Source organism: Hippichthys cyanospilos, chromosome 10, assembly GCF_059441005.1.
Source record: "Hippichthys cyanospilos isolate Australia breed blue-spotted pipefish chromosome 10, RoL_Hcya_1.0, whole genome shotgun sequence".
In the NCBI taxonomy this organism is placed as follows: Eukaryota; Metazoa; Chordata; class Actinopteri; order Syngnathiformes; family Syngnathidae; genus Hippichthys; species Hippichthys cyanospilos.
This window is the reverse complement of record NC_142378.1, coordinates 17961395-17983499: the sequence shown is the minus strand read 5'-3', so window position 1 is coordinate 17983499 and position 22105 is coordinate 17961395. Positions and strand designations below refer to the sequence as shown.

The 22105-nt window shown below is 40.0% G+C and overlaps 1 protein-coding gene across 2 annotated transcripts in view; it reads right to left on the bottom strand.

Annotated features, from left to right (window-relative positions):
• LOC148417398 (single-stranded DNA-binding protein 3-like) overlaps positions 1–22105 on the bottom strand; it is a 122166-nt gene that overhangs the window by 83867 nt on the left and 16194 nt on the right. For both annotated transcript variants that reach the window (XM_088426126.1, XM_088426125.1), the window contains exons 3-4: positions 13223–13284; positions 4370–4454 (exon numbers count right to left, since the gene is read on the bottom strand). In XM_088426126.1, the coding sequence (XP_088282252.1) occupies positions 4370–4454; positions 13223–13284 (147 nt within the window). The remainder of the gene's footprint in view (positions 1–4369; positions 4455–13222; positions 13285–22105) is intronic.

Below are 22105 nucleotides of genomic sequence, written 5' to 3'. Positions count from 1 at the left end.
CACACAGACTGTACAGTATGGACAAAAAGCCAACTCGGCAGCAGCATCAGATTTCAATATGTTCCTTTCAAATGACTTAACTTCAACTCAAAGTTTATCTGTGAATTAATTTGTGACAAGCAAACTTGTACTCCTCTGGTTGCATATGATGAGACAATTAATCAGTCGTGTTGTCCGTAGCAACCAAGCAACCAACATAACTGCGTTGACCACCAACCTGCACATAATTTTAGACACACTCTAAATGTATTCTTTGCCATGGGAAAAAAAAATCTGTGCACAAATAAAGATGGATGGATGGATGGATGGATGGATGGATGGATGGATGGATGGATGGATGGATGGACGGATAGACAGACAGACAGACAGACAGACAGACACATAGACAGACAGACAGACGCATAGACAGACAGACAGACACATAGACAGACTGACTCGATTGGGTGCAAAACAAAACAACATGGGATCGTGACATCCCTAATTTGATTCAATATTATTAGCCCTCCCAATAATATAGCCAATATGATTATCCCTCCCTCCTCATCATTTAAGTGTTAAATGCCGTGAACCACTGTAAAGTCGTAATGGGCTGACTCTTGAATTAAAGGGCTTAAACACATGCTATTTTATCCCTTTCCACAGTTAAATATATGCATTTAACATTACATTTGGCAGGTTGGCACAAAAAAATTTCTTATTGAATACGAGTGTTATGGAACCGATATTTCAGAGAAGACAACTATTACCGTGTGGCTGCCTCGCCCGCTTCATGACGTTGTTTAATGCCAGCAGGCCATGAAACACACATCCATGCATCAGCTTGACCAATCATCCTCATGAAGCTCACGGCTGATGGAGACTATTCCAACACCGTCAATAACGGGGCCAAAAACAGGCGTTTGACTGACATTAAAATGCAAAACAGTGTCAGTACACCACTCTCACTAACACACGTTGAATTATTTCCTTCTGACGTTGATTGTCAGGCTGTGTGCTCCCAAACACACATTTTTGTCACTTCAGCATTTTCTGTAGTAAAATGTTGTAGCTAATAACTGAAACGCTGCTGTTTACTTAGACCACTTGTTGCAGAAACTCTCCCCCTCAACTCAGGAATCAAAATAAAACCAAAAGACATGGATAAGGTCACCGTGTATTTTCTCGTGCACAGGAGGTACGGGGAGGTAAAGGGGAGTTACAAATTGCTCCAATCGTCAAAAGTGCGCTTCAATCCATTTTCATTTGCACAGGCGTAGAAAAAGCAAGAAATGCTTAAAAATGACATAAAGGAAGGAAAATATCACCGGGGGTGTTAGGGGTGAGAAATCAACGATTCAAACATGGTTAAAAGCTCCAAAAAGTTGACTTTTCATGTTACGGCCCCTTTAAGGGTTTAAGCACTTGCTACAAATTAGTTGAACGTGTTGCTCAGAGGAGCATGCTAATTTCTAACCTCTGACATGGATCAGTGAAAATAAACTGAAGGCCAGCAACTAGCTGTTACTCTTCCAGCCCACTCAGTCAGCTGGTTCACTCCTCAACTGACTTCCTCAACCTCAGTCAGGTCAAAGCTCAAGCATCATCTCCTGCATCCTTGAACTCCTCAAGACTCCCATTTATTCCAATAGCGGCGCGGCGTACGTTGGTATCGTGTCTGTAATATACTGCCAGTGTTAAAACACACCTCTTCAAGAAAATTTGGCCAACCCAGCAGTCATTTAAGCGTTGACATGCAGGTATCCAGCTGGCCTACCTCTGGAGAAAGGTGTAGCAAATTATATGGCATTTAGATTAATTAGACACAGTTGTCAGATTTAATTAACTACTAGGTTTAATTAACCATGTAATTAATCTTATGGTGGTCCAACACGTGCACACATACACACAAATGTGTCAGCTAGCACCAATACACACACACGACATGAACAACAAATGTAATATGTCGGGTAGTCAAGTGTCATACAAGAGTTTGACTGCCTTCGGGCAAAAAATGCCTGAATGGAACGTGAAAGATAAAAATAGCAGCCGTAATCTGTTTCAGGTACAGTGAGCAGCCAACCCACTCAAGACTGACTAGTGAGCTGATGCTAATCACGTTATTGTGCCGCCTGTTTGATTTTCGTATAAAAACGTTCTATTCAAAATCTTGGCAGCAAAACACTTAGAGCCACAGAAATACAAATATATCGGGAAATCTGACCATTAAATTTACATTCAACACAAAGGGAAAAAAGAAGAACATGCAGGTTTGATATTCTTGAAGAATTTTAAGGATTTCTCTCCACTCATCCATGACGAATACCAAACTTTTTCACCGCTATACCTATCCATGTAGAGCATGTTCTCTCTCAGGACGATCTTGGAGTCTATTCCATACAGACTAGAGCCCTGATCGAAGTAAAGTGCAGATGCCTTTCAAACCACGTGAAAGTTATCAGAGCAATACAATGAGCTTAAACCGCAAAGACATACACAAGCACTCAGTCTGATCAGACAGCTCCTAGGGAAATGTACTGCATGCGTCTGCAGATGTTGACCACTCCAACGCTTCAGAAGCCGACAGGGTCAATAAGGCCGGAGACCTTGACCTCTTATCGCCTGTGCAGACACGCTAGCGAAGCCTTTCAAACATATTTTATGTGCATATGCATTGTGTTGGCCTGAGTGCTAATGTTCTTGTGTGATCAGCCAGGTGATTTATGCGAAAATTTCCTCTCAGAGATGAGCGTTTAGGGGTCAAAATTTGAGTAGGTGCTAAAATAAAGCATTGAGTCTGTGCTTCCCCAAAACGCATCCAGTTGGTAAGAGAATGAACCGTGGCTGGTGGGCGGTAATTCCATTTGGACAAACCATGTCACGAGGTCATTTCAATTTTGGCCAGAAAGCATTTTGCATTTTGCTAACAACTGTACAAAATCACAATTTTGCCGCTGAAGGTCAAATGACATAACAAACGTAACAAATAGCCAGACACCTGAAAGCAAAATAACAGACTTCATTTGTCTTTTCAGGCTTGGATTCTCAAAGGTTTTGCGTGTTAACTCATTAAACAACTACAAAATTTCATGTTGTAAGATGAAACTGGCTTCCGGGGTTGAATTTTATTAATATTACTCACGCAATCTTTTTCAAGATTAATTCTCAAAATCACCATCGAACTTTGACATCATGCTTTACCAACAATAGTGCCCTCATTGCCAAGCCATGCTAGTAAAAACTGCATACAGCATAAATATTGTGTTTTACAATAATAGTTAACGATCCTTACAATTTCATAGGTACTGTGGATAAATTAGCGAAGCATGGTAGGGCCTTCTCGCAATAAAATACTTCGTAGATGAGCGCTTTCGCAACAAAAATTCTCATGTGGAGTACAAAGTACCCAACAATAATAATATATGCTTTATACAAAAATACTTAATTACATATAGATTTTCCCTCTATTTATGCAATAGCAAAGCCTGGAGAGTCTTCTGTCGAAAAAAGTTGGAGAACATTTTCAACTGTATTTAATATGCACCCATCAGAGCAGTGCTCCCAAATTCGTTGTGTACTATACCAGCTATGCAATGAGAATAAAGGTATTCTATTCTATTCTATTCTATTCTATTCTATTCTATTCTATTCTATTCTATTCTATGTTGGCCTCATTGCCGGTAGGCGACATGCAATTTGTCCTTATTTGGACTCCCTAGAAGAATGTTTAATGTTCCAGTTCAAAAAATGATTTTTACCTGAAATGGCTGCTTCAAACCAAAAATGTCTGACTTAACTGTTGAATTTTAGGAACAGGTCCTTGAGATTTTTGATGGTCATGTTGGGCAAATATCACATTGATTGCTGAAACTAATGTAAGATTTTTTCCAATGTGTGGAATTCGGGGTGTTGTGCTGAAAAGTACAAAGTTGTAACTTGGATACACATGCTTTTTAAAATGGGTGAATTTTCTGGCATCCCCTTGAAAAGGGGATTTATTCATCAGAAGAAGAATAATAAGCACTGCAACTCCAAGAGGAATTCAGGCATTTGCATTACGGCTTGTTGTGAAACTTTGGCCAAAGTGCACTTTGGGTAACCACAGAATGATATCTAATCATGTGAAAAATGATAGACTGACACGAACACTTTCAATTATTCAAAGATGGACGTCTCGAGGTTTTCCCATGAAATAAAAACACAGCATTCCCAGGTGATGCATTTTTTAAAATATCCAGCTTCAGGCAGACCACTCACACACACACACACACACACAAAAAAAAACAGAAACCAGCAGCACAACCGCAGAAAAGCATACTTTAGCACCTCGCATCAACAGAGGAGACCCCCCTCAATTCAAGTGAGTGACAGGGGTGCGTTTTAGTTGACTCACATAATCGTGGAAGGCCTTGGCCTCGCTGGAATGTTCGCATGTCTCCCTTCGGTCCGGGGCGGCGCAGTACAGATCCCAGAATACGCTGCGTACACAGGAAAAGAGGACTGGTAAACATTGAAATACATGCTCAGATGTGCTTTATGTCATCTAATAGAGACAAGTGAGCAGATGACTAGAAAGCATTGCAACAATAACACTGTGATTCATCAAGGTTTTGTGTTTTTTTTATGTGTCACTTTGACAACCAAACAAAGTGGGACAGGTTCACGCTCCAGTGTACCTTTTTGTTACGTGCACATAAAAAGCAGAGATTAATATAGCAGACAAAATAAAAGACGATCATCCGCCGCACTGGGACGCTCTTGTCAGTGTCTTCTTAGGCTTATTTATTAAGTGCAATCAGAGTTTCATGTTGCCTTTATGCAAACAGACAGACGTTGAAGTAAAAAAAAAAAGTGTAACATATTAAAGAGGCTCAGCAGATATTGTATCATGCGCTTAATAAAATGGCAATTGCCGAAGATAAGACATAAAGCTGAAAATAACAAACAATTCCTCTGCACACCGGGGAACAAGAAAGGCTTAGTTGTAGCATTTAATTCAATTTCATAACTGTGATCGAAACTAATGTAATACCAGGCTTAACACACAAACGCACACCAACACTGATTTTGTTCACCTTTTTAAATACATCCACTCCACTAACACTCAAGTTCAACTGACATTTTACTACACTAAATAATCAAATGGAAAAAAAAATTGGCTAAACTAGCAAGAATGCATTATATGAAAATACATACACATACATTATATATATATATATATATATATATATATATATATATATATATATATATATATATATATATATATATATATATATATATATATGTATGTATATATATATATATATATATATATATATATATATATATATATATATATATATATATATATATATATATATATATATATATATATATATATATATATATATATATACCCTTACAATTATCTTTATACCATTGTATAAATATTTCAGTGAAAAGTTGTTTTATGTGTGCATTTGAACAATACTTGATTAAAATGAAACAGATATTTCAACACAGTTGCAAGTCATGATCGTATGATCAAGTATGTTAATCTGGAAGTGCTCAAACACGCATACTTCTGAAAATAGTGACAGCGGTACATTCCTATGAATTAGTCAAAATGAATTTAAGACTGAAGAATCAAAAGGGATAAAGTCCGCAGACAGGAAACAGAAATGGGTCACCAAATGCCCTCCCCTGCTTGCCCTTACAACCCGCAATATCGACCAATCAGCCGCACTCATGTTACTTAGTGTCCAATCAGCCAAAGCGATATTAGTTCATTAGCACCATTCTCCATAGTCTCTGGGGGCCAGCAAGGGGTCCTGCTCTAAACGGGCCCTTAATTACTCCACCAAGATCAAGTACCTGGTAAGTCAGTCTCATTCTTGTCCAATTGATTTTCAATGTTCAGCTCTTAAGGTGGGGAAATGGGTTGATCTGCTTAAAAAAAAATACAAAATAAAAAGTACAAAATAAATACCAAACTGAAGACTGAACATAGTAAGAGACGTCTGCCCATAAAGACATTAAAAAGATTTTTCTTAAGAGACCATAGGCAGACATACGGATATGCATGTAGAGAATCAGTAAGACGCAGTGCTATTAGTTGTCCTTCACCGAGGACAAAGAATACATGCCCAGTGAATTTTGCCATATTATGTGCTAATTGTTAGCATATCAATGGCTTTTTTGCATTGTTTGTTAACATGCACAAATTTCCACGGTAAAATTAAGTGATTGTTGTAGAAAGACAATGAGTGATTCTGAAGAACGGCACACTCTGAGGAAATAGGTGCAAATTTCATTTGACTTTGAATACTCGGTTGTTTATTCTCACATTTGATGGCTTGTTGTCAGTGCAGTTAATAAAGGGCTCATGATGGCCACAATTTGACTTTTTCTTACATTTGAACAAATCAAAAGTTCAAGCAGCATCTCCGAAAAGATTATTTTGAACCTCAAACATTCCACTTTATTTCTGAAAGCTGCTTTTTTTTCCAATTCATTTTGATTACATGTTATTTGAGGGCAATTTGAACAAAAACGTGCCACAGTCAAAGCTTGTAAAATAAAATTAAAAAAAGCATTTAAAAGGAAAAAAAAAACCTCTATTCAACCTTTAGTGCCAACCTCTCAGACTTGTGACAATGTGAGCTAAAATAGAAGTGTTAAGAGTATTTATAGATGAAAGGACAGAGTTGGTGCCCTGAGGCGCTCTGCAAGCACAAGGGTGCCCTCTAAGACAAAGCTTGACAAGCACATACCCTGTGTATGAATGTGTGTCCCACATGACAATAAAGTCAGCGTACATTATCATATCTCTATGTTGGTGTTAAAGAGATTGCTGCTGCGCCGGAGACGCGGCACGGGGCAAGGAAGGAGTCATGACCATCACAAATCCAATCAGCTCCGGCGGGAAATGAAAGGCAAAGCGAAGGTTCAAGTTTGTTCCGAAAATATAAATAAATAAATAGCGCAATGTGGGGGCTTTAGGGTGCAGGGGGATCTAACATCTCCTGGCCTCTGAAGTCTGATATACAGTATATTGCCATTTGAACAGCTGACCTGAGGAATCTCATTGTCTGTATCTCTGTATCATTTGACACTTTCATTCTCTTGGTATTATTTGTGGACTTGAATGCATCCTTCTCTATATGTCTGGAGTCACGATGGAGGTGTATATTGGATCCCGCAGAGAAACACAATACTTTAGGTGGTGGGTTTGAAGGGGATTGGCTAGAGGAGTGTCTAAAAGGAGCAAAATTGATACTGTAGTTGAAACAAATAGATTTCTGTAGCGACGGTGGAAACTCTGAGGTCTGAATACCCTCCAACTTGGCACATTGGTTGACCTTTGATCTGTTCAGATTTTGGTTCACTGAAATACATTACAGAGCAACATGGCCAAAATGTAACTGAACTGTCTCACGGGGAGTAGGGTTCTGGCAGAATTTTTCTTGAGTGGGCCAAATTGTACCTCTGGTTTCTGACGACGGGCCATTATTACTGTGTAGTCAAATCAATGTTAAATATGACTGTCATATATTTACCTAGTTTTGAGATCAGACGCCAGTGAAAACTGTTCCAAAGAGGGATCGGTAACAAAAAATGCTTGTTGTTTACCCCCCAAACATTTTTAAAGATGAAGAAAACCTGCAAATTTAATGTTTTAGTCAGAGCCTTGAGGTCATAATTAGCATTTTGCGTGCCACATAAAATGATGTGGCGGGTCAGATTTGGCCCCCGGGCCTTGAGTTTCACACCAGTGGTTAGACCTTCAGCAGCTAGATTTTCTGCAATTCAAAATGTGACTCGCAGGTTAGTGGCATTGCAATGTTGCGGCTGTAATGACCAATCAAGAATTTAGGGGTAAAAAGGGACATCCAGTTAGTCACTGCCATGACATATAAACACAACAATTGTATGCAAGAATACAGTATTGACTTTTGCAATAATAATTGTACCTAAATTCAAGAAATAAAAGATGCGTACTTGTAGCTGACAATGAAAATTCAATCAGATGCACAAGGTATTTTGTTATCTGGCGAGCAGGTGTGGGTTGCAGACTGTATTTCTTCAGCAAATGTCCTTGCCAGGAGTTTGCGGCAGGGGTTGCGGTCTCTTGTATGATACCATGAACATGTGAGGCCTATTTTACTTCCTTCGCATGGATCAAGATTATCTTTTACATCAGCATTTGTAGTTAATTACCATCAGCTATTTGATAAGGAATTATGCTCCCTTGTACAAGTCCTATCCAATTATCTAATCATTCCAATCTGACGATCCAATCTTTGCTAGTTTGTTTCACTACTGAGGCTTGTAAAGCAATGTTATTTGACCTGCATGGGGGTGCATTTCGAGTTTCTTTTTCAAGGTGGTGCAAACATGTACAGGTAGTATTTTATTACCTCATTTATTGCAGCAACAAAGCTGAGAACAAGTGACATCAACTCATCGGCAAAAGAGCAGGAGAGGGATTAGCATCCAGACGTCCAGAAGAAGGCATTTACTGAAATTAAATGCCATCACGATAATTATTCGCAATTAACTGTGGGTCTGACAAAGCCAGCGGTGACAATGGGACTTTTGCACTATAATACAGCATGTGAAACACAGCCAGGCACACGCATCTTGGCAGGTCTGCACCATAATCCTGTCTGCCACTTTGGCTAGCGGGTAGCTAGCAGCCAGCTAGCAAAATCGGGCAAGAATCGACATAGAATTGTATAGGTTTGTAACTATTTAAGTTACACGGGGCTGGTCGGAGCTGGTCGTTCCATTTGTCAATAATTCTGGTGGCAATTGAGGACCCACCCATTTTTAATGTTTAATTTCCTTGGAAACCCCTTAAATTAGACAAAAAGATCTCATTTATGTGATGATTGATGAACAACATAGATGATAGTGAAAGGAAGTAAAAGATAGAAGGATAGAAAGATAGTAAAACACAATGATGCATAACATATTTGTTTGCAACATACATGTTTACCATTTATATGTAACAGATGCAACATTCTGGTAATCTTTTACATCTGTCGTTAATATGGGAGGAGGAGTCAGGCTCAGTGTCAGATGAGACAAAAAAAAAAATCAAAGGTAACTTTGATACAAATCGATACATCCATTCTCTAGAGCTGCTTACCCTCCTCACAAGGGTCGTGGGGTTGGAGGTGCCCATCCCAGCTGTCCACAGGCAGCAGACGGGTAACACCTTAAACCGGTTGCCAGCCAATTGCAGGGCACACTGAGACAAACAACCATCCATGCACCTAATCACACATAAGGACAATTTAGTATGTCCAATACACCTGCCATGCATGTTTTTGGAGTGTGGGAGGAAGCCAGAGTGCCCGGAGCGAACCCACGTGGGCTCGGGGAGAACATGCAAACACCCAACAGGAAGGCCGGAGCCAGCTGGATTTTAACTCAGGTGACCTGAGTCGGATCCCTTAACAATGACCTGCTAACCATTGTGTCACCGAGCCGCCCCGTTAATACATACAATAAATTACTACAAATGTTGTCTACAAATATATGCACCTCGGAACAATTTTGTGAATGTTTTTCCAGCGTTTGCAATGTAATGTTATGTGTAACTTTAAGAATGTTTCCGAGCAAAAACTGGATCTTCTTCCCCAACTTAGGGCGTGTTCAGAAATTCACACTGACACCCGTGCAATACACAGAGTGATGTTCAGAGAGGCAAAGCGTGCTCAACTTTGGTTCATTTTCAAAAGCCGCCTGTGTTCTAAACCAATCAGCGGCCGTGCTTGAACTGTTTCCAGCTGTGATGCCCAAGGCACTGGCGCACCAGGCCCCCAGTCAGATCGCAGCCCGCGCGCACCAGCATTCCATTTTTTTGGTCCGCACCGAATTTCCTAACGGCGCAGCTGAGCAGAGCACTGAATTTCCAAAATGCCGGAGTGAACCAGAGCGCGCTCGGAGTGTATTTTCAAAAGCGCCAACAAAGTAATGGCACCTAGAGATTCCCATGCCATACTGTTGTTGTTATGGGATTATTGTGTACAGTATGCGTGTGTCTGTGTGCATATGTGTGTGTGCCTTAAGGAAGGTTTAGAATTCAGTGACAATCCAGTGAAAATTGGTTAAAGCAATCGATTTGAGGATAAAGAGGGAGACAACTAACAGCGGCCAATAGAGAAGGAGCTAATGACACAATCAACACCTGCAGCCCTCACTGAAGCTTTTCTTTATCCCTCTACCCATAACAACAGATGTGGATGAGTGACCCCCTACTAAAAAGCTTCAGTCCCCTAACACCTCCCCACACCCATCCGCAGTCATATTCTAAAGCACCCCCACACCATCCAACAGGAAGCATCCACAGAGGCAGCGAAGAACAGACTAGTGAGGTGTTGAGGAGGCGACGGCTGGGGGGTGGGGCCAGGGTGACAGCGAGGTCGGGGTCTTAGATTTGGCTGTTTAACACAAAGGAGGCTGAAATGCAAAGAGTTAATCCATTCGGGGGTCTCTCTTCCGCAAACAAAGGACAGGCCTCCAGACAAAGGTTGCAGGAGGGGGGAGCGACGTGGAAGCTTGGTGGCTTTTCTACCATCTGGAGCTTTTGTTTTGGGGGAGGTTTGCGAGGGGGGGGCTCCAATGGGTGGACCCCACTGACAACCCCGGGAACCAACCTCCCCCCTCGTGAGTCCTCGTGTCCACGTGCGTTCTGCCGAGACAGACGCCCCTTGGCTATGTCGTATACTCTTGCCCGGCTAATCATCCGCCAACTCTCAACTCACACCCTAAAACACACACTTCAGGTCAACGGTCCCCAACCGGTATTGCGTGAAGCAATATTTTTGACGGGTTGGCCTGGAAACAATGAAAAAAGAAAGAATTAAAGTTGATTTATCGCTAATCAAGTGCCTGGTACCAAATGTGTCAGAATGCCATTAGCGGTAGCAGTTGGGAAATTATACCCGTGTCCAAAGTCACACTCGCAACAAATTCAAACACGCTGTACATGTATTTGCCTTTTGTTGCTACTCCTGTCTTTCACTGGGTGAAGCAGAGCTCTTTAAAGACCATTATGAGCCATGTCAACACGCTCTACAATGACAACACACACTGAGGCCCAAACAGGATGAATGAATGAAGCGGCACGTTTACTATACGAAGCCAGGCCGGGGGTGCTTTGGAGAAGAGCGTGAATGATGAACAAAGCGGCCCTCCTGTCAAACCTCTTATTCCGCCTCTCGCTGCCCTCGTGCCACTCATGCTGAGGATTCCGTATATGTACTCCACCTTTCATTTGCCTCCTTGTGCGCACCCTTCCCAGCCACTTCCTCCTCGCAGCTCATTACATTCACATTTTAGCGTAAACTTGGGAGTTCTGGAGTTCTTTTTCTGAAATCGGTAATTGCAACAAACACACCCCACACCACTATATCTATCTATCTATCTATCTATCTATCTATCTATCTATCTATCTATCTATCTATCTATCTATCTATCTATCTATCTATCTATATATATATATATATATATATATATATATATATATATATATATATATATATATATATATATATATATATATATATATATATATATATATAGATAGATAGATAGATAGATATATCTCCTGCTCGTCTCGCAAACATCCTCGTTGCTCTTCTGCGGGTAGTCTTCTTCAGACCCGTCCAATTTTCTAACGAGTAGCAGGAAAAGGTCTTCAGAAAAGCGTTGCTGAAGCCTTCTTTACCTAAGTGACAACCAAGGCGAGATCAGCGAGTGGATTGGTTGCCCTTCGCTGTGTTTTTCCCCTCGCCTGCTGACATCCACACGTGCCATGCCACTGCTCTCGTATTTTTGTCTTGAACTAACGGACAAGTCAAGTCGTATTTTTCTTTTCATAATGGGTCAAAGTCAACCAGAAATATTATCCACGCAGCCTCATTGTTCACAACAAAGAGGCAATCAGGCCGCGCTTGACGTATTTGAAAATGCAAACGCGCTAAAACGGATACATACTATATCAAATTAGAGGTATTATATAATAATTTTAAGCCTTGTAAATGACATGATATTACGTCTTTCATGTTGAAATTAATGTTATTCAAACACAGATATGAGGAGAAATTTGTCTGGTTTTGAGTTATGCGGGTATAAGTCGACCCCCCAATATGGGGGTTGAAAATGAGGGAAAAAAAACTCGACTTGTACACGGAGAAATACGGTAAGCACCATTTGCCCAGATAACAACTTTGCATAACTTGGTATTTTCTCATTAATTTTGGATGATGTGGATGATGCTTTATGATATGGAATGATTTTCCGTTCACAGTTGTACATATTTAAGCGTTAATAGCTAGATTTGGGGGGGTTCTGTGTTACAATGTGATTATTTTGCATCTGAAGATGTTTCGAAACTTTCGACTGGATGTGTTTCTGCCCTGTAATTGACTCATTCTATCCCAATGTCAGCTGGGAAAATCTCCAACCCACCTGCAATAGAATTACAATGATAACCTTGGAGGGATTATGGAAGAAGTCGTTACCTTTTTGGCAAAGATTAAACTTTACAGTAATATCTGATTTGGGGGCTATTTATTTGGTGTCCGAAGTACATAGGGAGCGTACATAAAAGGTAAAGCTTTCAATATGTTGATTGGTTGACAGAGCGACACAGGAACCAAACCGGAAGAACAATTTAATTTTTGTAGGATTCACTGGAAGACCACACTGAATGGTCTTGCCATGGTAATTACATAACAACCAGCCTATTGCCTCCACACTACAATGCACCGTGGAAAACCGCATACAGCCGGAGTGCTCGGCTGGAAATGTGGCTTATTCCTTCCGAGGACAACAGTGTCAGCCTGCAAGCGCACTGACCCGAGCCAGACAGGCAGAACAGAACACGCTGTTCGCTGCTTATGACGCATTAGTGAACCTGCCGCATTTGTGTTGAGAGACGGAATAGAAAGGAAATAAAAGCAGAATTTAAACATGATTTTAACTTTGTGAGCAATGTTGTGTTAAAGAAACCAGACATCGGAAGTAAACTCACTGATGAATGGCAGCAATGCAAGGAGCACTAAAACATATGTGAGATGATGCACTTAGCATTCCCTGCAATTACTGCCCCCCCCTGCCGCCGCCCCGTTCCCCACCTCTACGCAATCCTCTAGCTTGTCACGATGAGTGCTCTTACAGTAGTAACATAATACACGTGTGTGGGATTGAGTGTTGACATAGTTTTGATCGTCATATATACTGTACATACCACCACCACGAGTGTAAAAATCCCGGCGGTTCCCCGAGTGTGATGTTCTTCTCCCATCGGATCTAAGAGGGAAACAAAAAATAAAAGTGTTAGTGCAGTCGGTTTTAACATCTGTCAAATTTTAGTTGGCAGGACAAATAATTCTTAGCTTTTTTTTTTTTGCCCCCAAGAGGCTGTCGCTCTCTGCTGCAATCACACAGCAGCAAGAACTCCAGCTGCTATCTGGACGACCAGATAAGATCAAGAGTGTGATAGCAGACCAGCTACCTGTTCTACACACACACACACACACCAAGGGAATCTACAGAACTTTTTCCACACTCCAAGGTGCCTACACTTGTTACAAAAGACTTTTTGGGGGGAAAAACCCAAGCACTGCAAGATTTGCCGAAATACACTTAGCTCAGGACTTAAAAGTTTTAGGATTGGGGGTCGGGAACCTGTGGCTTGGGAGTCGTACGCAGCTCTTTCATCCTTATGCTGCGGTTCTCAGTGGTTTGGTGATTTGGGAAAATAAATAATGCTTGGTTCAGAGTGACCACTTGGACGGCGTAACAAGCGACGCATTTGAATTGCAGTCACTGACGTTTACGTGATTGGATGATAGGACGAGTTTGGTACTACGGGACAGGAAACGTGACGCACGACAGACAAAAGTTTTGGGAAGGTGAAAACAGGAAAGGAAAATTTAGCACAGCCTTCCAGATTAAAAGCACACATTTTCAAAGTAAAATATAAGGGAACATTAAAAAATAAAGGGCTTGAAGAATTGTTAACACAAAATGTCATCTGGCCCTGTGTGTGAACAAGACTCAAATGTAGGCTCAGTTTCCTAGTACTTTTCTTAAAACCAAGACAGTAAAAACCTTGGCTAAAGCTAAATGACAAACGGAGAATGCAAACAGGAAATGCAGCGCGGCTTTCCAGATTAAAAACAGGTATTTCAAAATAACACAGGGAAGCAAACAATACAAAGTGGAGCGCTTGAAGAATTCTTAACACAGAATGAATCTCATTTTAATGCCCCTGTTGGTGAACACGGATGGATTCAGCCGTTGGTTTGGTCTGCTCTCCTCTGGCTCCAAACTGATTCTGTCCGCTTCCACTCCTTTTTTTTAATATTATATATATATATATATATATATATATATATATATATATATATATATATATATATATATATATATATATATATATATATTTTTTTTTTTTTTTTCAATTCAGATGTAGTAAATTGTTTGCGGCTTTGCGCTGTTGTCTCATCTGTGGAAACTGGGTCAAAATGGCTCTTTGAATCTTAAAGGTTGCCGACCCCTGGTCGACTGTCGATAAACCAATCCAACGTTGGAAGTCGGAAAGAGTCTGGCCATCCGTCTGATTCCCATTTTTTCGTATTAAAGGAGCACGGGATTATGAGGCACAGTCTCCGTTAAAAGGTACATTTGGGGGAAATTTCCACATGTGAGGTAAACTGGGTTATTGGGTGCAACGGGGTATAACGCGTAAGGAAAAAAATAAACCCATACAGAAAATCAGTCAAACCTTATTCAACTTCAACCGCCTGAATATAAGGCATCCTGTCAATTTTAAGAAAAAGTTAAAGCGATTTAGGTGTGCCTTTTAGTCTGAAAAATACAGTCACACCGCCGTTACGTCGGGTGGGGGGCATTCTCGGCAGATTCAGCATTTTGAGTCAGTCGGACAAACGTGACAATTGACCACTTTGTTTGGCAGCGAGCTAGAAAATCAGCGTACAAGGCAATAACAGGACGTGACGAACGAGAATAAATGCTAAGCGAAGGAAAGCCACATTGTCACCCTCAACATTTCAACTTACAATGTCTGGAGGGAAGAGCGAGACAGATATTACCGTAAGGGTATTTCGACAAAGTGAGGAAAGTCACACTTGGGGATGCAACTGGATATACCAGGTAGGATTTATGTCAGCATTGCATCACACTGTGTCAAGAACGTGAGGGTTTGCTTCACGTGGGAGTTCTCTGTGAGAGAAAAAGATAGAGGTAGGCATTGTTTACATTTTTATATCCCGCCCCCGTAAAGAGCTTTGGGTTTTTTTAACGATGAGGAAAATTATTACGGATAGTCTGAGTGTAGTTCTACTGTAGCTCATGCATTGAAAGAAAGTAGAGTAATTCTCCAAATATAACGTAAGACACATTTTTTCCCCCAAAAAATTAAGGCCAATGGGTCCAACCAATAAACGATAACTCAAGGAACATTGATCTGTTAGCCACATAAGCCGAGTTTTGATGCACACATGCATTTTTATATTGGCCACATCTTTACAATAATTACTGTAACGGGATAAGCTAGACAGTAGCAGCCAGTGTCTGAGGTTGCTGTGGCATTATTTTCAATAAAGGAAGTGAGCAGACTGAACCACTGTCCTGAGTCCGTCCTTTGTCACACACAGGAATATTGCTAAAACGGAGAGGACCGTGTAAAGGTTATGATGTCTTCAGTTGATTCATTTAAGAGTGGCAAGGTATGTGCTCCGGTTAGAGAACATGGAAATGTATTCCATTTTGACTCGTTTATGTATTGTGATCTTTTGGCATATATACACAATCATAAACTCGGAGTAACATGGATGGTTCGTAACTTTGGGTGTTTATGCCAAACTAAACTCGACCTGCATCGCGAGGAAAAAGAAAAAGAAACGCTTCGAGCGCATTCAAACTTTACACTGGCGCGACGTTCAATGACTGCTCACAATGCTGCAAATTTGAAACAAACTTAACCCGCAACAAATATATAACGTACAGATATGAACATATGAAGAATTTACAAACGATGAGATTTATTCTGTTTTGCTATAAGTTTTACACTGTACACCGTCCTATACACGGTAACATAGACTGTGACCCCAAAATTAAGGGTGTGTCCTATACCAAGTGTGTCCTATATTTGGGGAATTACGGTAATTAATTAGTAAGCATCGTTGCGGTGTACTTCTGTTGTTTTTCAAGCTCAACATGCCGACTGCAGGGCCAACGTCAGAGTGGGTAGGCAACTTCACATTCGCCCCACGTTTGTTGTTTTTAGGCCTTTATACTATACTACCACGGACGTATATATGCCTGATTCACAGGCCGTGTACTCACCAAGGTAACGGATGAACCCATTGGTGGCCATCCTGCCTTGCCGCAGAAAAGCACCCCTAACTCAAATACGGTGATGTCTCCCCATTTTTTTTCCCATTATTTTCCATCTCCAAAACAAAAGGCCAGTTTGTGGAGAGTGTGGTTGTATCAATAAGTCTGTGAAAAGCACTAAACATGTCATCAGTAAGAAGCCAAAATTGCAAATGTCGACTTCATCAGATCGACGGTTATTCAGAGCAATTTTAATGCTCTCACATTTTCTTAAAAACGGGCATTACCAGCAAATTTGAAATGGACTTTTCTCTATAATCAATTCAAAAAAACCAGGGCATTTCTGGAAATCATAAGGCATCCAAATCTGGATTTGCTTATGCGTCAGGATGCTTTTGACATCATTTAAAATTTGAAATTGGACTGACAGGTTTATGACCTGGGACTCCAAATCCATACACAGTATTGTATGAAAATCAATACTATAATTTATGAACTGGTCCATCACAATGTTTTTTTGAAGAGATTAACTGCCACATAACCACAACAATAAATCTAAAAATCTTTATTTGTAATTAATTAATCTATATTTCGCAATAGGATTCCACTTCACACACATTTGTGTGTGCATCAACACCAGGTCAAAAGTGTTTTTTATTCCCCAAGTCAACTGCCGTGCTTGTTTCTGCCAGCAGAGGTCACTAGCAGTTACAGAAGCTTCCCATAATGATGTCATTTTCGAAAAACAAAATCAAAAACAGGCCCACAAAAGCTTCATTATTGAACATTACTAAAAATGCACAAACACTATCCTTAAGATTGAAGCCTGGTGAGCTATTGAAAGCTTCTGTTTGGCGTTTAGCTCGCATTCAATCTGGCCATTATTTTTCGGCTTTACACATGTGCGGCGCGAATGACTCGCAGATCGACTGACTTTGCCTGGTAACTTGGCGTGACATCATCTCAATTTGCACATTCAACTCAAATCCAAAGGCTCAGAAGTCTCGCGAGAGTCGTCCTCATACGAACGGTGTAACACGCATACTTCTTTTTGACAGCGAGCTTACTCCATATACATTTTCCAATGTTGGTGCCTCACTCTGATAAACCTTGGACTGATTTTCAAGGTTTCTCCTAATTCGAAGTGGAAAACCCACAGCCCAATTTGTGGAAACATGCGTGAAAGATCATGTGTAATGCCATTTTCTTTTAAATCTTCCAAAATTGTGAATCCTGAGAATTAATCATCCCTGCAGTCAACACCGAGCAGCAGGAAAATTGGTTCAAATTTGGCAGCCTAAACTTTGACCCAGCATTCTCGAGAGTGAATTGAGAGGCTTTTGGCTTTGCCGTAGAGCAACTATCTGCAGAAAGTTGGAAGATGATTTGCAAACAGTGCCAAGCGGCGTACTGAGGAGCAAGTCCCCACTGGTCTGACATTTGACCTCAGAAATCAATAAGGTTCTTGAATTGCTTTTAAGCAATAATCTCTGAAGTGTGGCTGATGAAAAAGAGCATGCACTGATTGATCGGTTGACTGGTTGACCACAGTTAACATGCGTCCAATTTCACTCAAAACAAATCTGCCTCTTGCCATAAAGACTTCATAATTGCAACCGGTGATAGACGAAACCAAGAATCCTACAGACAGCGTCCAAATAACATAGCCTCACACAACCACAGTTACTATTCAACTGCTTCTACTGTTTCTCAAGTGTGCTTCTAGTCCCACCGAGTACTTGGGTACCATAAGCAGGAGTACATCACCGTGGGAAAACCAAAGGTTAATTGAGAGTCCGGGCAATAGTGTTCTCATTTGACAGAAGCTAGCGACTGAGCATGCTTTCAGACAACCCGCTGCAACAAAGGTCTCTAATCGTTTTAAACATCTCTGTTTGTGTGGGATACTGGGAATAACCGCTACGTATGTGAGACATGAAGCAAGCCCCACAAAGCGGCTGAACAAAATGACTTGAAGCTGTTGGCGTCATCAGAATCTTTTGCACACATTATCAAAAGATGTATTTTTTAAAAGGTTTACCTACAGACTACAATCATTTGAAAACTTTAGCTTTCATTCTTTCGAGGATAAAAGTTTTTGTTTTGTTTTTTTTTGACCGGTAGTCTCTCGACTCATTCAGCAGCATTTTCATTGTGCCACATCCGCAAATTGTGATGAGGGGGTGAGGGTGAGATTTAAAGTGTCATGCCAGTCTGGTGTAATTATTGCACATTTACATTGTGTTCTTTCCAAGTGTGATTGCTTTCACCATAACATAAAAAAGTTAAAATGCAAGCACCTACAAATTTTGATTTAAAATCAAACAAAAAACAACGCACCTTCGATGTATTCTATTATGACTGTTTTGTGAGTTGCCTTTGTTTTTAGAAGATGTGCTATGTCTTTCTGGATCTTGAAAATCTCTTCATCCATGATGGACTGATTCAACACATTTACCAACACAATTATTTTTCCATTTAAGTAATTATTTCATGGTCCACTCCAGTGTTGTGGTGTTTCATGAACTAATTGTGTCGGTCAAACTCGCCTGTCAAAGTCAAGGAGCGTGGCCAAAGTCTGTTTAGCTCAAATCTTTTCCGATCCATCGCTATGGTCTGAAGTGGTTGGAAACATGGCGAGATGAGGCCTTGCTGTGTATGTGGAAGCAGGGCCTGCGGAAAACGATCTGTAAAGTGGAGGATTTATTTGAAGTTGTTGGAGTTATTTCCGCACTTTCCGATCACGACGTTGACCCAGGCGTGAACAAAGAAGTACTCCACATTGGTTATCCTGCTCTGTCTTGCCTTGAAGAGCAGGGTAACCCATCAAACTTTGACAGGGGAGTTTGACAGATAAAATAATTCATGAAAATCCGTTACACAGAACCATGAAATAATTAATTAAATAGATAAATATTGTTTTAATATAACAGTTGGTCATTTATTTACTTAATGACACATTAAATGAAATTGATTTATTTAATTGCATTTTTAATTAATTAATTAAAAAATTAATTGAATTAATGAAAATTTAATTAACTAATGGATAGTAACTTCATGGATTTAATTTTGTCCCTTTTGGTTCTGTATACTTATTTAAAGGGCCTTCATACAAAGGGAATTTGAATTAAAAATATATAAAAATATATATAAAAATCACAATTTTAATAATATTTTAATATGACAATTTTACTTATAAAATATTTATATAATTTATATTAATATAATATTACACCAATATTTTCCTGGTTATTGAAAATAATTATTACACTCATGTTACAGCCTCCTTCACGGCAGGGTTAATCATGACTATAGAGACTTAAAAAACGTAAATGTAACTAACCCTATTCCTAATTTTATTATTAATCAGTTTCCAACCTTATTAATCAGTTTCCTACCTTGTTAAATCATTGCTGATCATATAAATGAGAAATCAATAACATAACCAATTTCTTCAAAATTAGATCAACATTATTAGCTTTTACTACAAGTGTAGTCTAAATAAAAGCAAATTGAACATATTTCGGATTTCAGAAGTGTGTATAAAACAGGTAGCTCTTTATGTTAATTGATGCCCAGAAGTAGCACTCAATTTCAAGATAAGTGAACCTTATGATATGAAGCTAATGAAGAAACCATTAATGAAATTATAATTTTGCAACCCATATATTGAAATTTCTTATTAAAAAAAAAAAATTGGAGGCAAAATTGGAGGCATCTCATGGCACTTTGAGGGTGTTTTGGACATTACTAATTTCTGGATTTTATTTGCTTTCAATTTTACTGGTCCGTAGTTATTTTCCAACAAATCGGCTCTAAATCTACTGCACACAAGCAAACGACTTAAGAAGCTTTAAGGTGGTAAAACAGGGATACTCTCTTTCAGTGTTATTAACTTTGCTCCCGACTTCATAACTGTATTTATCTTTGATGTCCCTATTTTAGCCATGTGATTTTATGAATGACCTGCGAGCTGTAAATACTATCATCAGGCAAAACACTCAGTAAATGGACATGTCGTGGTTTGTTTGGGGTTGGGCTACTTCCGTCTCGAGAATGAATCCGCAGCGATAGGTGAATCGGAGTCAAAAGCAATTGGAAAAAATAGCCGCTGAAAAGTAAAAAAATAAAATAAAAAAAACACAGGAGAGGGAGGGTAAAAGCAGCTCTCTAGAGATTCATGAAGAGCTGAAGTGTAAACCTGGTAAGTGAACACTGATGAATATAGATGGCTGACAGAGTGTATCTTTTCGCAGCCATTTGTCTAATACTCCACTCACTTTATGTGCTCCTGCTACAACTGCGTGAAGGAGGGTAGGGGGTTGGTGAAAGGTCAAGCCGCTGCTTTTACTCACACGTATACTCGACTGTCAGCGTAATCCAAATACACCGACCGTTTGAGATGTCAACATCAAAGCAATGCAGCGGATGGAGTAAAACTAAATAAAACGGGCAAATGAGTATACCGTGTTAGGCGCAAATAGCCGTAAAAGCAAGTAAGGGCTGTTGATTACTAGGATCTATTCAGCTTCTCGTTTTTCTGTTACTCAGTGCAAGTACTGTATTTATTTTCTGATTGCTTAAGATGGGGAACATTTGGTATAGCGCAGATTTCAAACAGTCTATTTTGCTGCAGTGCTTCCAGTATATACATAGTAGGTAGGTTTGACTAGCAAAATATACCTGTAGATTATAATAGATACAATACAAAGATTGTGTTTTCTTGACCACAAAAGATGACAGCAAAGGAAACATTTAGCTGGCCTGAGACCAGCTGAGGTATTGGTCGTTTCTATAATGGCGATGTGACAAGTATTAAAGAAAACTAACCTTGTTTACCCATTTAGAGCATTGAAAAAATATTTTGTCAATACATAATATGATGACTAAACTATTTCACGTACACTTGACATTTGCTGTTGAAAGAAAATGGCATCACCTACTCAGATTCTGATTCAAAGTCACATGAAAAAAACAGAACACACAGATAAGCTGCGACTACAATTTTTAAAGTTTAGTAAACAGATGCGGATTTCCTAAGTAGAGTAGTTTGAGAGTATTTAAAGCAGTGCTGAAGTAAGGCAGAAATGTACAGTTAATTCACGTTGATTTGAATGGCACTTATACACACACAAAGTAGCCATTTTCTACAGCCGCTTGTCTTCACTAGGGTCACAGGCTTGCTGGTGCCTAGCCCAGCTGTCTTCAGGCAGTCGGCGGGGAACACCCTGAAACTGGTTGACAGATAATTGCAGGGCACATCAGGACGAACAACTATTCACACACCTAACCACACCTACGGACAAATTACAGTATACACCTGCCCTGCATGGTTTTTGCAGTGTGGGAACCCACGTGGGCTCGGGGAGAAGATGCAAACTCCAAACAGGAAAGCCGTAGCGAGCTGGGATTGAACACGGGACTCTGAAATGTGAGTTGGACATGCTAACCACTCTACGACTGAGCGCACACTCAAAATGTTGCAAAATGAAGCCCTCCATTAGCAAGGAGTTTAAATTTCTACTAAGGATGGTGATGCAAGACTTTAGGGTTTAGATCTCGGAATTCTCAAAGACTCAATATCAATCGAAAAGACAGGCTTTGCTTTTGAATGCTTTCCAAATAGCTTACATTGCATTTAACTTGTCGTGGGAGGAGGCCGGCTGGGCTTCTTAAATGTTGTAGTACAAAGCGAGCAACAACGCGCGCTTATAGCGAGTCAAAGTGATCTAATTACACAGCGTTTATTACAAATTAGGCCTAATAA